The following is an 18,717-nucleotide window of genomic DNA, read 5'->3' as shown; positions in this document are numbered from 1 at the left end:
ACTTCCTGTTAGTTCCTACTCTTTTATAAACATACAAATTTTCCTGGTAGAATTGACGAGTGTTGCTTCTCCACACTCCTTCCGCTTCATCTCGGATCACTTAATCAATTTACTACTCCTGTATAAATTTTTGTTTCTTGAGTTATAAAACATAAATGTTTGTAGGATCATACATATAATCTTTTTGTAGTACATTGTCCCTGAAGATGGCCGGATTGGCCGAAACGTTGGACGTATAAAAGAAATAAAAAGTTTTGAGACTATAATTGGATAGTGTTTGAATTATTTATTAAAAAATTACCAGTCTCAAGAAAATATTAAGATTATAAATATAAAAGATACAATTAAAGGTAAATAGATAATAGTAATGAATAATTCAGAGATAATATTTAAATCTGTCGTCACAAAAAGAATTGAAAAGTTATAATTTTCCTAAAAGATAGAACCTTTAATTGTACCTCTCCATAAGTTTTTGGAAATTTACTTAGCAACACTGTGAACTAAAGCCACCGATATACTCATTTATGTACAATATTAAAAATGAATTTGCTAAATTTCTTATGAAGTCAAACTTCTTGAACGTTCTAAAACTCAAGAAAAAAAATTATATAGGAATAAATTGATTTTATGACGCGAGGTGAAACAGAAGTGGGGGGGGGGGAAAGAAACACTGGTCAATTATACTAGAAAATTTTTATATTATAATAGGAGAGTAGGAGCTAACAGGGTCTAAACTATCCTGGCAGTGTCGATAAGATTGAGTGAGCTCCTATAAATGGATTTTTACACTCAACAATAACAACATAAAATTTTTTTCAAATAGAGTTGATTTAGGAAGTGACTGTTCTATACTAATTATCATTGTTACGGAACTAATATTCTCTGCCTGAGACTGCTGAGTTCAGCCAGAATCTCCACCTTTACTTCCTGATAAAGACCTGAAGAAATTTAAGTTGCAACATCAGCACAAATAAATAATCTTTTGTTTATTTGCTGACCGCACTCCTCGACCATCTCCATATATTAATCTAAAGTCAATTATCAACATCTAAATATTTTATTAATTCAACTTTCTATTAAACTTAAAATACATTTATTTTGCGTCTTTTTAATTAATTGTTTGTTGTTTTTCTAACCACAAGACATGTTAAACTCTTCCCAATCAAAATAATTTTTTTTAGTTTCGCCTCAGAATTCATAGTGTGGTTCTATTCTAGCGTGTGTGCAGTCTATTAGACATATTTGTCTTTGTTTTTTTCATACTTTCATGGTTTCTTTTATAAATTTTTTGTTGTTTTTATTTATAGCATGCAATCAGGCGATGAATCAAACATTTCGCCCGATTTATCACAAACATATTACCACTAATAAATCTAATTTAGACCTACAATCAGAAGAATCAAATTCGAAAAAAAGAAATTTTGAATGCACTGATTCAAATCAGTCCCAGTCACAAAAAAATGGGTAAGTATTACCAAGAAATTACTCCTTTAAAAGCTAAGGTGGGCGGCTCATTTAACATGTTATCAGAAATCGACTCTTTCTCAGATAAGCACACTTAGAGCAACACCAAGAACCAGCAATAACAATACTAACCCAAATGCTCAGCCCAATACAATAAAAATACCTCCGATATTCCTACATAACGCTAATAATTACAAGCTACTGTTTAACGACTTGAATGCATGTACATCAGACCATTCACTACCCAACTAATCAGTAATAATACGAAAATTATGTTAACGAATATTGAAGATAACAGAACTATAAATAAGTACTATGATGAAGAAAAAGTTAAGTACATTTTCAAGGGATAAAAATAAAGATTTGAACATAATTATTCGAAAGGTTCCCTACATTATTACGGAAGAGGAATTAAAGGCTGAGTTACAATCAAAACAATTCGAAGTTGTTTACGTATCCAGAACACTGAATGAAGATAGAAAACCTACTCCTTTATGTTCAATATCTATTAAAAATACTGAAAAGGCTAAAGATATTTTTAATCTTAAATATTTATTTTCTGTCCTAATTATAGAAGAACCCAAACACAAAAACACTGACATTCCTAAGTGCGCTAACTGCCAAAGATAAGGTCATACAAAGAACTATTGTCATTTGGAACCGAGGTCTATTACCTGTTAAAATTTTGTGTAAATTGCGAACAAGGGATGTAAATATTATCAAATCCTTAAAAATAAAATAAACTCACCTTAAGAACCAAATATGCATAAATCTGAGATTAATTCAAGGGCAGCCACAAAAATCACTTCAAAAAACTCATATGCTGAGTTATTAGATCAATATCAAAACCACCAGAACCAAAAACTCAGTCCACAATTAATCAAGACAACAAAATAAATGGTGAAAATTTGTTGTCAATAACTAAAATTATAATCGAAGCTATCAAGCCGTATTTACCACAAATACGTTATTAACAAATTAGTAGCATCTTTCTTTACAAATGGACCATAATATAAATAATAGCTTATTAACAATTACTAATTCTCTCCTGATTAACTGTGCTTTAATACAAATCATATATTATTCAACAAATGCTCAAATATTCATTTTTCATCTATAAAGAAAATTAAAAATTTTAAACTGGAATGCTCATGGCATATCTTCTCAAAGAAATGAGTTTAAAATTTTCCTTGAATTCCACAATTATTCCTAATTCAGTTTTCATTCCACTTCTCACCAACTGGCAAGAAGAATCGGAATTTATAATTAACGGATTAAAAAAAAGAGACACACCCTGGTAGCGTTCTTAGATTTCCAACAAGCATTCGATAAGGTCTGGCATCGAGGTCTCCTATATAAACTAAAGAAAGTAGGCACTCCAAAATATTTACAATATTCTGAGCTCATTCCTCAATGGTAGAACTTTTTCAGTCAGAATTAATAACAAAAATTTTACTCTTAAACAAATCCATGCCGATACTCCACAATGTTCAATCCTTTCTCCCTTTTTGTTCAACTTCTACTTTCACCACATCGTCCATTCCACACACACCTCCATAGCTATTTTCGCTGACAATACAGCTGTGTTCTCTCAACATGATGACATAATAACTGCTAGAAACACTTTGCAAAGTCACCTTAATGATCTGGATCAACATTTCACTAAATGGATGATTGATTAGCTTGAACATTGAAAAATGTAATTCAAAAGTTTTTACTCTTCGACGCACACCAAACCCACCAAAACTAATCCTCAAAGGTAAAAATTCGAAACAGAATCCTGCCAGTAAAACAGTAAGATACCTGGGAATTCACCAAGATCGCCACCTTACCTGGAATCACCATATCAATATCAAACTAACTCAACTCTACGTAAGGTTAGCAATGCTATATCCTATCCTAAACAGGATTCCTAACTAAAATCAGAAACAACTGTTCTTATATTTAAAACAATTCTCAGGCCACTGCTGATCTGGGAGCAGTATTCTTTATAAAAAGGAAAAAATTACAATCTTTATCACACCTCCTTCATCCTTTGGGAGTGCCGCTCCTTCTCCTTCTGAGTCCATTTCTTTCCACGTGTTGAATCTATCCTTTCCCGAAAACAAGCTTCTTGTATAGTTTTCCAGTACGGCGCATGCTTGATACAGTTTGTAGAGTATCAGTAGTTCTTAGAATAGACCTTTTGTTTAGATGCAAATAATACAGCCACAGCTGACTTGACTTGCACTTAAATGAAATACTACTATATTTGGAAATGAATTACTTATATAGAAAATTACTTTAACGTACAGTTGGACCTTAACAATTCTCTTCTTATCCATAATATTGGCATACAATTAAATGGTCTCAAAAATCCATTTATCATTATGAAAAATGCCCAAAATAATTTCAATTCCCATATGAGTTATTTCTTACCCAAAATCCAACCAAATGATACATTTTAAACTATATTTGGGTTACTTTTGGAAATGAATTACTTATATAGAAAATTACTTTAACGTACAGTTGGACCTTAAACAATTCTGAACAAAATTAAACAAACAGCTTAAAACAAAAAAATCAAATAAAAAAATTTGTTATTGGCCGTAACGTTAACAGCAACCAACAGTTAAATAGAATCTTAACAGTAAACTGAAGAAAATAAATCTTAATTGTTCAAAATTGCCGTCTTCTGCTTCTTCTCTTTTGTAAGAAACCGACTTAGACTGTAAGATATAGCACATTATAAATATTAAACATATCCAATCCTTTCAAATTTCCATCAAAACTTTTTCTATCATCCTAATCCGCTTTGCTGAATATAACAAAAATTATTTTAAAAACAGAGGTAATAAGATGTATTATTATAGATATATCTTGGAGCCTAGCCTAGCTAAGTCAACTTCATGAGAAAAAATACCTACAGCTTAGAAGCCACAATTGGGTCCCATGGGACATGGTGATCTCCAAACCAAGTCAATATCATAAATACATGCGGTTATGGTTAAGAGTTTATGTTTTATAAACTAAAGCATTACTTCTTCTACATTTATTTCTCTTGCCTATATGGATCCAATTAATGTAGACCATTGACACCAATTAAATGCAATATTACTAATATTTTTCTACAAAAAGTTAATCGTATTTGAAAAGAAATTCCAACAACTCTGTGATAGCCATTATCCTAAACATTTCAAGAACAATGAATCAATCAAAGTTTTTACTTACATCGCAAAGTTAATTGCTTCCAGAATGATTTATCCATTTCAGTACTTTACCTCAGTAATTACATCAACTAAATATTACCATCATTATAAGTTGTAAGTAATATATGGGATAGTAAATAGTTAACATTTCTGTTTTCAATTAGCATAATTAATAATAAATATATGAGTAAATGATAATTGTAATAACTGTTATTAAATAAAAATAAATATAAATTTAAAAACATTAGATACTGACTCCTGCCGGGCCTCCTGACCTCCCTATACGCTGCAGACCTGACCATTAAGTTATGCCTCTTGATCTCATTGATCTGAGATGGAGCAAGAGGTGGGGGTGGAGATAATGGTGGGGTCGAATAAGAAGGTAACGTTGGTGGATCATCCCTCTCTCCGACTGGCGGTGGAAGCCCATCGTAAGGCTGCAATACAGGTGGAGCAAACTCAGCCGGTGGAGAGCCAGGACTTCCGAGCAAGCACTCATCGATGTCCATGTCTGATAAAAAGAGAATGTCAACCAAGATACATAAACAATTAGGCTCATAAAATATTGTACTTAACCTGAAAATCATGATAATATACTAAAATAGAAAGATAAAATAGCACTACCTGAAGAAGAGACATCACCATTGACAAGTACTAGCATGGGAGGCAGAGAAGGTGGCGATTGCTGAGGAGGTAAGGGTGGAGGAGGAGGGGTAGGAGGCTTCTGAACGGACAGGACAGGAGGAGGTGGGCTGGGAGCGGAACTAGGGCTAGGAGGCGGGGTTGGAGGAGGGGTAGGTGGCCGTCGGACAACAACGTCCTTAGGGATAGGCCCCGGCTTCCTTTTGTTCGGCCGGCCACTGCCTGGCTCCACCAGCGGCCTTTTTTGTCCCCTAGGTGAACCACTACCTCCGCCACCAACGAGGTCAATATCAGCTTCATCGACCATCATCCTCTAAAAAATAAAAATGATTTGTTAAAACAACTAACCATATTGCTTTATAATCATAAAAAAATAATAATAAATAAATAAATAATAAAAAGCCCATGATTTTCAGTCAAATATGTGACTTGATTGAATAAGAACTGTTGAGGTGGAAGCTACGAATAAATTTGTTAAAAAGTTAAATGTATTAAAAAAATTTATTTCCATCATAAATTTCTTATTTCCACCACAGAGTTAAAATCTTAAATAGTACACCTATAGAGAATTCTTTTTTTCCAATATTTTGACCCTCACTGAGATCCATTGTAAGGTGCTACTGATCAACCTCAAATTTATTATGTCACAAACCACAAATTTGTATGTCACTAACTATAATAACTACAAAATTAAAAAGAATATTTCTAAAAATAAATAAATAAAATATTTTTTTTTTTATCTTTATTTGAGAATTAAAAAAAAAATCACTAATAATAACAAAATACGATTCAATATTAACCGAGTTACGATAAGAAAATTTATTTCTAATATTGATAATTATTAAAAAAATAACTTTATGCAAGTTTATAAAATTTATATATGAATAAAAATAGTGTTTATCATGTCATTTTTCAATTTCAGGCGCTTTTTAAATGTTGCTTGATTAAACTATCTTAAAGTCTCCTTTTCCCGTTTTAAGCTAATATTTCAAAAGTTATATAGACCCAATGATCCCTGGAGGTCTTAGTGGGGCGGGTCCGGTGGGGAAGGATTACCTTTTCTTTTTGTATAATGATCTCCTCTTAACGTATGCAAGCTCTTAATTTTATTTTGCTATCTGCAAATGTTCGTTTTCAGGCACACATCTATTTAATTATTTATTCCTCAAAGTATAATATCATTAATTAAAGACAAAGGATCTAGATCAAAATGACTTGCAAGTAAAAATAATGACAAATGAAAACTTCAAGTCTAATGATAAAATTAAAGTGCGTGTATAAATAAACAAACCTTATCAATCTTGAATGGGTTTCCAAACATGTGCTGTCTCACCGGTGTTGACTCAACTTCTCTAAGCTGGGGTGGCGTTTTCTTCAGGTACTCTTGGTAATTTCCCATCTGACTGATGGGCATACTATGTACAACATCTGAAACAGTTAATTAGAGCTTGTAACTTCTTAATTTTAATTAGGACTGACAAGGAAATAAAATTTTGTTATATATTAATTGTCAACCACTGCCCTTCCATATTCTTCAAAACAATAGTTTCAGTGTTACCTCTGAAACAGAATGATTATTTAAGATTTCCAAGATGCAATATTAAAAAATCAAAACAAATTAATTAAATAAAAGACAAGAAACTACTTAATGAATAAATTTAACATACAATTTTCACATTTACAATAAGAATCTTATCTACATGGCTATACTGTAATCAAGACAATTTGGACATTTATATGGAGTAAATATATTTATCTCTATACTTTCTATGTCCCAAGCAACTGCTCCTAATCTAACAGGGTTCAGTTAACAGAGATCTTGGTACTCTGGTATATTGGTAAGTTTTTAAGGAGTTCTGAAAATTTGTTCATTTGTGTTTTTTAGTGAGCTGATTATGAATTTTAAACTTCGTAACCTCAAATTTTTTCCCGGAAGTATAAAAAACAAAACAAGAGTCAGCTGCCATAGTTAATAAAACTTAATATTATAAATATATATACAAAATAACTTAAGTTTGTGAAAACTAATACCTAACACTTATTTTTTAACATAAAATTGTAACAAAACATTGATAAAAAGTGAAAAGACTTTTAATCGTAATAATATAGTTAGATATATTAAGTTTGGCTGCCCTTATTTGGCAGAAGAAGTCACAGTTAGTTGCCAGTTGCCTTGTTCTTGAACCGAACAAACATATTTTGAGTGTTTTTTTTTTTAATTTGGTACGAGAGCACTACGGCCAGTAAGGCCTATTGTGCGCCAATTAAAGACACGCCAGTGCTGCAATCAGCATCAAAGTACTGTGGCAAGCTGTAATATGCTTAAGGGGTTGATCAGCTCGCACTGCTTGGGATCCACCCCAAACAACAGTGCCAACCGGTCACACCAACAAATAAAGTGATATGCCGTCTCGTCCTCAGCATTGCAGAATCTAAACAAGGGTGACTCTGTTAGCTTGAGGTTAAACATATGTTTATTTACTCTGCAGTGACCTGTAAAGATCCCTATAATTATCCTACGAGATGTCCTATCCAGCTGAAGCAGTTCTTCGCTCTGTCCCCTACGGGGTTCATCAACAAACAGCTTAGCCTGTCTTAGGCTTTTATTGAGCCAATGTTGTTTGACTTTTAATCCATAGGCCGCCTTTATAGCGCTTATTTTGAGTGTTAGTAAGATGTCTACTATTAATGGTAGGGACTATTTTGAAAAATTGTTCCATCATTTCTAATTTGAACTAAAATAATTCCATAAATTGAATGAACTTAATTTAATGATACCTATTTATTGCAATAAATAGTGACCATGGTCTTGATAAATGGAGAATTAAACTAAATAAATTTTTTAAAAAAAGTTTTTAGTTTTAAGTGAAGAATTACGAAGAATGAAAAATAAAGTCTCCACCCAATAGATGAAGAAGAATTGGAACGGAATACTAAAACAAGTACCAATGACTTTTTTATTAATATTATTTTTTTTTAATGCATTGTAATTTTACTAAATTTAAGTTTTTCATGTCTAGACTAATTTATTTTATTGATATAAGGAATAATTTTTCTTAGAAAACATTTTTTTTTTGTTAAAATAATTTCCTGAAATAAAAACAAAGGAGCAATTCCTGACAACAAAGTTGAATATTTTTAAAAATGAAAGTTTCAAAACATAAATATTCATTAATTCAATTGATATTAAAATTAAGAAAGGTGAATTTTTTTTTTTGTGTTGTGTTATTTTTCAATATAATAAAAATTTTGTAGTTAGATGTAATTTTATTTTTATTTTTAAAGAAACCTATTAATAGTAAAATTTGGATAGATTGAATGTTAATATAACAAATTGATTCATTTTGAATTAACATTAGCTTAAATTACCCACCATCATCTTGCAGTTTCATGTGCGTGGGAGATATATTGAGAAAGTTTGCTCTCATTCGAAGAATCTGATCCAACAGGCTTCTTCGAGGAATGTCAAAAGCATTTCGGAAACTTTGTCCTGCTCTATGACGCCTATGACCTATGCCTACGACAAAGCTTCCAAATTCATTTAGTTGGTCTCTTAAGGTTTGAAATTTATCTGTAAAAGAAATAAAACTGTTGAAAAGAATATATTATATCTTTATTGATAACTATAATAACTATGAATAGCATCCATAGTATATATTAGTAAATTAATAATTATTTATATAAAGTATTTTTCGTGCTGAAATACAATATAGACTAATACCTTGGAGTAAAGGGTGAGAAACTAAATCCCTTTTGAGCGGACTCCTGGGAGTGAGGCGTACACCCTCAGCCCCCTGATTAGCTTTAGTCGTCAATTGCTTATTGCTTACTTCATTGCACAACCTAAAGCAGGAAATTATATCATCACAAAGTGGAACAATAACATAAAAATACATAAATAGAAACATATACTGTCAACTCCTGACATTGATATCCTATGCAAAGAAAATTCTAATGAGGTAAGTTCCTAATAAGCTCTAAATTGCGTAGCAAAGCACATAGTTCTGAGTTTTTACCCAGTCAGATAATCAATGTGGGATTAATGTATAATATATACTAAATAGCTAAGAAGTGAATGCTCATAACAGAATGAAAATGTGTATTACAACCCAATGCTAAGTTTGTGTTCAGATGGAAAAATTTTCTAAATCACTATACATCTCTTCATGATTGTAAATTAAAAAAAAAAAATAATTTACAAAAAGTGATTCAACATTCATTTTATAATATTACAACCTTGTTTTCTCATAAACTTAGCCCCTTTGGCAAAAATAATCAAAATTTTTATTTTAATTTTCGATATCGGTTATACTTCCTAGTTCCCATCAAAACATAGACTAAACCTAAATACATATATATATATATATATATATATTTTTTTTTTTATTTTCGAATACCCCTTTTAGAGGGTACAATAAATCAACTTTGGTCATCCTTCGAGCCCACACCTTCTTTATCCTTTGGGAGTGCTGCTCCTTCCGAATCCATTTCCTTCCACGTGTTGATTTTATCCTTTCCCGAAAACCTGCCTCTTGTATAGTTTTTTGAAATAGTGTTCTATCAGTTATTATCTCTGTGTTCATGCCGATGTTCTTCATGTCATTTTCCACTTCTCGAAAGGGTTTGGATTTGTAATTTCTTAATAGATCAAAGAGCTGCTTTGTTAGTCTATCCCTGTCCATTCTATGAATAAGTCCATAAAAAACCATAGTCTTTGTTTCTTCATAACATCTGTCACCTTTTCAATTTGTAAATATAGCTCTTCGTTGGGTCTCATTTTAAATTCAAAATCACTGTTGGTTTTAGGCCCCAAAATCTTCCTCAGACTTCTCCTTTCGATTCTTTCCAATCTTTAGAGATCCCCAATTCTATTTCGTTAAGTGTTTCCGATGACTAGAGTATTTTGGGTCTAACTACTGTCTGAAAATGTCTCAATTTTGTGTTCCAAGATATAGATTTCTTGTTATATATATATATCTCTTGTAATGTAATACAATACTTCCATTTTTCGTACTCGATTATCTGTTGCTATTCCTTCTTTGGTCTCATGTATATATATACACATATAGGATTATTACATAGAATAAATCATTGTTATTTATTTTATAATGATCACATTGTTATTTCCAAATGTCGATTATATTCGAGTGTGCACAGTTTGGCCTGTTTAGCGCGCTTGAATCAACTCGAGCGTACAAGTTAAGGGATTAAAGCAGTAGTTCCAACAGTGGTTTGTGAGAGCTTTGGGATTGGCTTTATAGGTTTATTATTTTTTTTATGTTTGTGTTTTTAGCTGGAAAGGTTTCAAAAAGTAAATAAATAATGCATAACGAAAGTGAATATTAGGTGCAAAAAGTAAGTTAATTTTTAAATATTTAGGATAACCCGAAGAATAACCAATTTGCTCCAAGTCAGAACATTAATATATTTCTGGTTTTGTTTTAAATTTTTTTTAAAGAAAAAGTGACATAACATTTTGCCATCTAAACACAGACATTTTTTAAGCAATTGATTTTAATGAAACTACACCAATTTTTTTTTTTAAATATCAAATAATTATTTTTTACTGTGTTTGTAATAACATATAGTTTTACTTTATTAAAACTTATGGGGTAAAAAGTAAGTAATCTGTAAATAACTCCTAAAAAAAAGTTTCTTCACATTGTCTTCATGTTCAATCTTCTACCAACTATATTTAATTTATCATCTTTTGTTAAATGTTTAGTTTAATTTACAAATTGGCAAATACATATTATCACAAAAAAAAAAAAAAAAGTTATTTCAATTGTTCAGTCTTAAAGTAGAGTCAACTATATTTACACAAGGAAAAAAGAATTTAGGTTCATAAAGCATAACATACTATGAAACTAGTAACAAAGTTATATAATTAATGTTCAACTTACCTCTCATATTCTAACTTTGCTTGGTTTTTAAGACGTTTGAGGTAATTTAAAACACTAAAACTAAGAGAATTTTCCATATTATCCGGTATCAAGTTCTGGGCAACACTACCAGTTGCACCCATCCGAGTTAGTGCTCTCCTCAGTGGCTAAAACAATAATAAAAAAGATATTTTTATTTTTTTTTTAGTTCTTTACTTATATATTTTTTACAAACCCTTCTTCTTTTTATAAGTTCATGCTGTTTGATATGGAGAACCTGAAGTAATATAACTAATAATTTTAAAGCAATGTAAACTAATCCATGTGAAAATTGAGGATTATGCTTTAATTGCATTTAAATTTATGGCACACGATAAATCTTGTCATTTGAAAAAAGAAAAGGCTTATACTGAATGGATACTTGTAGATTTACGAGCATTAAAATGGGACAAACATTTTGATACAAGTGATTCTTACAAATAGGACAATCAATTCAATAAGCAAGGAGTAATAAATAAATAACCAAAAATTTTCATAGAAAATACAAATAGCAACTCATAAAAAATTTGAATTGACTTACCCCAGCATAGTATGAAGGCATTGTTCTAAGGTAATTTTGAAATGCATTTCTCCATTCTGGCGTGTGCTTCTGCCGGTGGATTTTGAACAGCTCATCCAGCAGTGGTAAAAGCACTGGGTAATTGTATGGCATCACAAACAGATTAACACAGCTTAAGTTTGTACTAGCTTTTAAGTAGCCAAATGGGTGTCCGACTTCCGAGTTTTTATATGAGTTAGGAACAAACACCTGAAATTTAAAATAGTTGACTTGAAATAGCGGAAAGAACTACGAAGAGAATTTTAACCTAATGAATAATATGCCTTTTTTTTTTCTGATTAACTGATTTAATTTCAAATTCATAAGATATTTTAAATGAAACAAAAATTCAATTTGCCATCAAGAAACCTGATGACAGACATCTTAAGTAATAATTAACAATAAATAACGTACCTGCCAACAGACAGTAGGCTGTTTCCTCGCGAGTATATATTGTGTTAAAGGACTAGGCTCTAGCTCGTACTTGTCGAACGGGAGGTTCTCTATAACCATAGGGTCCTGGCTATCACATGTGAACTTCACGTTAGGGTGAGCTGACCTAGGAGGCTTGAATATTACAAAATACCTATCATAATTTGTTGTTGTATAACAAGAATTTAGAATAATCAACTTTAAACAAATGTAATTAAAGCTATAAGCCATTTCAAAAAATCCTGACTGAAATAAATTGAAAACGATACAAACCAGGAAGCACTCCCCCCCCTTCTGGAGAAATTGACTGATCAAAAAAATAAAAATTCAGTTCAGAATTTTCAATAGCAAACTTACAAGGAAAGATGATTACAAAGAAGAATATAAAAATTACATTAAGCAATAACGCAGTCAAAATTAAATTTTAGACTTACAAGAGTAGCTCCTTGCGCATCCGGCCAAAATGATTCAGGAATAGGCCAAAATCCAACTGGGAATCCTTTTTGAGCAGATCTAGGGACGTAAATCAATTTCCTACAACTATGCCAGGCTGTACTTTGAGGTGAGGTCATAGGTGCACGTGTCTAAAATATAAAAATAATAGCATATTAATCTTTACCTCCGTAGTTAAATAAATAAATAAACTATTAAATGCAGTTTTCAATGCAAAAACTACATTACTGAACCACATTCAGGTGTAACTAATTTATGATATTAAGCTAGTTTCTTTTATCTCTAAAGAAAGGCCTAATAACTTCCTAATTCCCTTCCCTTAAACACAACAATAGGATTAAAATTTTCTCAGTGTACTGAAGACTGTTGATGAATGTTGATGTTTTATGTTTTAGTGGTGCCCCATTAGCTAAGTATTTTAGCATAGTCTAATATTGAATTTTATTTCATACTCAATAATTGTTTAATTATATTTCTGCCTCTAGTTATTTGCATTATTTCTGATATAATATCTCAAATGAATTGTGCCTAATCATCTCTAAATAATTAGATTAAAAAATAGAGTAACAGTAGATGTAACTGACTTCCAAGAATCTCATATTACAGAGAGATGAAGTCATAATCATTATGCTCGCTGTATTTATTTTAACAAAAACAAAGCTCACTAATTTAAATGTTCATATACCAGCCGATTTGAACAAGAGTCACTCACCCACTAGGCTCTTCAGTTAATTACATTTATAAAAGCAATAATAATAATCCTGTTTTTAAAATTTCAAGTAAGAAACAGATGGAACATTCAAGATCATCCTAGCAATCTTCAATTCATTAGATAGCAGAAGTTAAGGAAAACAACTTCCAAAGCGATTATCCAGCAAAGTGCACTTCACTTGATTCCAAATAATTTCATTTTCAAGCAAGGAAATCATAGCTGCGTTACAACACAAAATATAGAGAACACTATAATCCTCAAAAGAATATATATTTGATAGAATAATAGGCAAGTATATCCCTTTTCATTTTTTTTTTTCCTCATTTCTTATTCTTTGGAGTATAAGCTAGAATAAAAGTTATTTCTCTCTCTTATTCCTTCAATGCACAATAAAGAGAAATCAAAATAATGATTTTGGCAAATGTCGAGGCTTTTAAGTTTTTGCTCAGTCAGTATGCACATATAAGATAAGTAAATCTTCTTTATATTCAAGGATGTGTATAAAAATAAAATAAAAATGGAGTAAAATAAATATAACATACCCCATTGGGAATTTTTTGGCCATCTTTATCCCATTCTTTTATTTCTTCTATATTTTCAGTATTTTCTTCTGTAACATAATAATGGAAGGATCATGTATAATATTTCAACCAATTAGTATTTGAAGAATTAAGAGATATAATAAAAGAAAAGAAAAAGTAATGTCAGTAACTGTGAATTCTTGCAGAGTTTCTGGTCAAAATATATTAAAATTAAATAATAATTATAATTACACCAGAGTTGGACGTATTGTGTCAGCGATTATGTATACAGAATACTATTTGTTAAAAGATAATTCATGATTATTAATCACATTTGTATTTGGATAAATATGATCTATGCAACACAAATCATGAAATATTCATATATAAATATGAATTTCATTCATGTAATATCAATACATTCATGAATATTTTCTCATCATTTTCTACATTTAACCCAGAATAGGACAAAAACATTTTAACTCATTCCAGTAAAACCTAAACATTGATAATCAACCCATCAAAAAAATTGTTTTTTTTAAATCTGACTTTTAAGGTACAAAGACAACTATAATATTTTTTAATACCATTATTAATGTTTGTTTGTTTTTGTTTAATGGCTTAAAACATCATTAATACCTTATTTAATTTTTCCAACATTTGTTTAGTTTAATTTTTTATTTTATTATTAATTTTTATTTGTCTGTCTGATATTATATTTGTGTCAGTAAATAAACCTTTTGATTTTAAAAACTGGAATACTAATCTCATTGTTGTATCATCATCTCTGAGGGTTTTTGAAATATCTATGTTCAATCCTGACCTATTGAGGTGTGATGTGAAACATATTTCACATCATTAATGTTTTTAAGATTTGGGACCAAAGTCCAATCCTTGGAACTCTGCATTACAATTAGCTTTACTTTTTTCTTTTCAAATTTTCTTTGTAATAATAATAATTCCAAAACACTTTTTATTGTTTATTATTTATTGTTAAAATAACCAATGAATTTAAATAGTAAACCATTGTGTGCAAATTTGAAGCAGGATGTCATTTTTTGTTATTCGATTTTGGGAATAAGAAATATAAACTAAACTTTCAAGGGGTTGATTTTTTTCTTTCTTGGTCAATAAAAAGGTTATCATCAGAAAAGTTGTTAAAAAAAAAAAAAAAAAAAAGGATGGTAGGCAACTTGATCAGTTTTTTATGAGTACGTCATAAATGGCTTTTGAGAAAAGTAGTCGATTTTTTCCCTCACAATTAGTTTCTTTTTATAATGATATCAACATATTATAAAATATTTTGTCATTTACTTTATTATAATTAAATAAACTAAGATTTAAGAACAATTTACTACTTTACTTTCTACGTTCAATAGGAAAAAAAAATTAAAACAAAAAATGAGGTTATTTTTATCCATAAGTAAGAATACAAAAATAATAATAAATGTATTTTATTTTTTTTGTAATTGAAAACAACAGATTTATTAAAACAATTTTAAAAAAAAGTATTAGAGAAATAAGTAATAGTTGATTATTATCCACTTGTCTTTGTTTACGGGAATCATTGAAGAATAGAAAAAAAAAATAGATGCTTGCTCTCAGAGGACGGTACCAAGAGCTTCTAAATATCTGACTAAGTCTGGCACCAAATAGCAAGCTGCCATTTTGAGGCTGTAATTTCCTCAGCCCTTTATAAACGTAAACGAAAAATGTCGAACATGCTTTGAGCACACTAATGTGCAAACATGAATACTCGTGTATTTATTCAGTAATGAATACAGATAGTACTTTTATTTGCCAAAAACTTTCTGACAATTACAAATGCAATATTCATATGAAACCAAACCAAATACTGTATCCGTATTCAAATATACAATTTTCACAGAATACTTTCCAACTCTGATTTACACCCACTATTCCCGGAGATATTTTCATCTTTCTCAGAGATCGCCATTCTTATCTTCTAGATGATCTATTACAAGGTAGTACAGTACTTAATTTTATTTTTATAACATTTTTTTTTAAATTAATCAAATTAATTGTAAGGTAACTCAAATTATTTTATAAACTTTGAAAAGAAAATAGAACACTCGTTAGATATACAACAATAATGATTACATAACATGATACAGAAAAGAATAATCACACTGCTACAGTAAGTTGCAAACCCTGTTACACACTCTAGACTTGTTAAAGACTGCTAAGCAGTTCTCAACACACTATCATGTGATAATGAAGTAAGTATTGAATGGGTACTGAACCACTGCAAGCATTCTCAGTAACGAGTATGCTAACAGGTTAAGGTTAGCAAGGAGTGGCCCTCAGACCATTACCCCAGAGTCTGAGCTACATCATTTGCTAGTGTGACCGATCAGCAGGGTTGAGTTTCACACTGTTTGGTATGGATCGCATCATGGACATCAAGCAGTGTGAATTGATCATTCCTCAAGCATACTTAGATTCATAGAATCTACACATCTTAAGCTTGAACAAGCTCGTTACAAGCTGTAATGTGGATTACACACAATAGGCCTAATAAGCAGCAGTACTTTCTACCAAAAAAAAAAAAGTTAAGCTGCGACAATTTCAAAATTTATGCATTTAATAAATTGCTATTCTCAATATAAAAAAAATTGAGAGATGTGTAATCAAATACTGTCATATAATATGTAACTCATAGATGGAAGCATCAACATACTAAAACTAAACACATTCATAGACTCACTATCATTGTTGCTAATCTGCGGAGGGTCAGGACCGATCTTTTCAAAATTGATAACAACACCACTCTGTACTTTTTGAACCAGGCTATCGATGCATTGCATTAACATCCGATGAGATGTTACAGAATATGAACGACCTGAAATAAATGTTTACATTGAAAATATATATGAGTGTGTGTATATATATTATACTTTTACTATAAATTACTTCAAGTAATATATCTAGACAAGTCTTAATTATACTTTTAGTTCCTTTAAAAATCTCCAATTTTTTTATCTGTCATTAAAATAATAGATGAAAAAAAAATGCTTACATAAGTATAGAGATTCCCTTTAAGCAGATTCCTTTAGAATATAATAGTATCAGATTTTAAATGCATGGACTTTGTACTATAGTACTGGCAAGAGTAGTTTTTGTAAGGGAAGGACTAATGCCAGGATATGATAAAGGAGAAGAAATTTATAGCTTAAAACATGTAAGTAGCGATATGAATGTTATTAGTAGCGAGTTATTTATACACTACCATCGTCCTTAAAGATGGTAAGAGTTTTAATTTTGTTATAATTCTATAGATAATAATTAGTCTCATGTTAGTGAATTTTCAATCAATTATCCTTTCAATTACTTTTGAAAATTTGATGTGTGCATCCCAAAAGTTTAACTTATCAACCTACTTTAATATTAATTCTTGTAAATTCTAAAACAGCTATTTCATTATTATTGAGGATTACATTACTTCCCCTTACTGTACATTTCAATACTAGGAAAGTAAAATCTGACTATTGTCATGACAATCATGAAAATAAAAAATTATCAATTTTTTATTTTATATTTATCCATTGTTTACAACTATTAACAATGAGATATGTTTAATTTTTTCAAATAAACAAAATCAAAGGTACTTTAGAGGAAGCTTATTTCGAAATTCGGCATTTAATCTCTATCAAACTATTTCAATGACGGTCTAGGTGTTACTGTAGGTGTTAATATTAAAGACAATATAGTTCATAGTAAGTATAATAGTTTAATCAATGCCGAGTTTAATGAAAATTGTAAAAAAGTAGCACTTGCAGATGAGTTGATTCCATAAAAAAACTTGCTGTAATCCAAGGCTATAAGCTTTATGCCAACATCCCAAGCATATAGTTGCCTTACATATTTCACTTTCATATCTCTTAATAAGTACGTTCAGAAGACATATGTATGTACATAAATAAATAACTCCTAAGACTTCGTTTTTAAGGAATCAGAGGACCACAAAACAAGTATTTCCACCAAAAATTCGTATTTAAAATGTTTACATGTTTACAATACTTCCCTTATTATATATTCCATAAGTAGGCAAAGTGAAAATAAAAATTATTAGTAGACTATTAGGACCTAAGATGGGATCCAGTCCACTTTAAAAATATTTTTGAGGAAAAAAAAAACCTAGGTACAAGATGATAACAAAAGTTTGTATACCATCTGATGAAATAAAGTAACTTTTAAGAAATCCTCAAGATCGTACAAAAAAAAAATCTTTGAATGAGATTTTTAAGTACTTCTGAAAATGATTTATTATTACTCGTTTGCTTTATTTTGGCTGCAATGATCACTCAACAAAAGAATATTTTCCAACAAATCAGTTACTATCTTACAGAAAATTAATTGTAAATTCTGAAAATGATAAATATGCAGTTAGAGAACTTGAGATTTTCATTTAAAGGTAAGGTTGTTGGTACTGAACTACATTTTCAGTAAATTATCTCCCTCCTCAATGTACTACTTGTTCAAATGGTATAACTGAAATTTACATATGTTAAAATTGTATTAATTTTTCAATCTAGTGAAAGCAGGAAAAAAAAAATGTCAAGCACTTTTAATTTGCACTTCAATTTAGTGTCTCTTCAATTCATCAGTTAAACTTAATTTTAATGACACATTTCTATTTTTCCCCCTTTTATATAAAAGTAAAATATAACACACAGTGATCCTATGTAAAATCAAGTATTACACAGTGATCCTATGTAAAATAAAATATTACGTAGTCATCACTAAAAACTTTTTATATAATAGAAAGATAAAAATATTATCTACAAATACAGATTTGGGTATA

The 18,717-nt window shown here is 30.2% G+C and overlaps 1 protein-coding gene across 6 annotated transcripts in view; it reads right to left on the bottom strand.

Annotated features, from left to right (window-relative positions):
• IntS6 (integrator complex subunit 6) overlaps positions 1–18,717 on the bottom strand; it is a 45,307-nt gene that overhangs the window by 19,360 nt on the left and 7,230 nt on the right. For all 6 annotated transcript variants that reach the window (XM_067051273.1, XM_067051275.1, XM_014417414.2 and 3 more), the window contains exons 5-15: positions 16,621–16,755; positions 13,914–13,981; positions 12,641–12,790; positions 12,189–12,341; positions 11,757–11,984; positions 11,198–11,343; positions 9,016–9,137; positions 8,668–8,865; positions 6,586–6,722; positions 5,277–5,607; positions 4,909–5,163 (exon numbers count right to left, since the gene is read on the bottom strand). In XM_067051273.1, coding sequence (XP_066907374.1) covers positions 4,909–5,163; positions 5,277–5,607; positions 6,586–6,722; positions 8,668–8,865; positions 9,016–9,137; positions 11,198–11,343; positions 11,757–11,984; positions 12,189–12,341; positions 12,641–12,790; positions 13,914–13,981; positions 16,621–16,755 — 1,923 coding nt within the window. The remainder of the gene's footprint in view (positions 1–4,908; positions 5,164–5,276; positions 5,608–6,585; positions 6,723–8,667; positions 8,866–9,015; positions 9,138–11,197; positions 11,344–11,756; positions 11,985–12,188; positions 12,342–12,640; positions 12,791–13,913; positions 13,982–16,620; positions 16,756–18,717) is intronic.

This window comes from Halyomorpha halys, unplaced genomic scaffold (genome assembly GCF_000696795.3).
Source record: "Halyomorpha halys isolate HHAL.00 unplaced genomic scaffold, Hhal_1.1 Scaffold157.1, whole genome shotgun sequence".
In the NCBI taxonomy this organism is placed as follows: domain Eukaryota; kingdom Metazoa; phylum Arthropoda; class Insecta; order Hemiptera; family Pentatomidae; genus Halyomorpha; species Halyomorpha halys.
The sequence above is the reverse complement of the archived record's forward strand: the minus strand, read 5'-3'. Positions and strand labels throughout refer to the sequence as shown.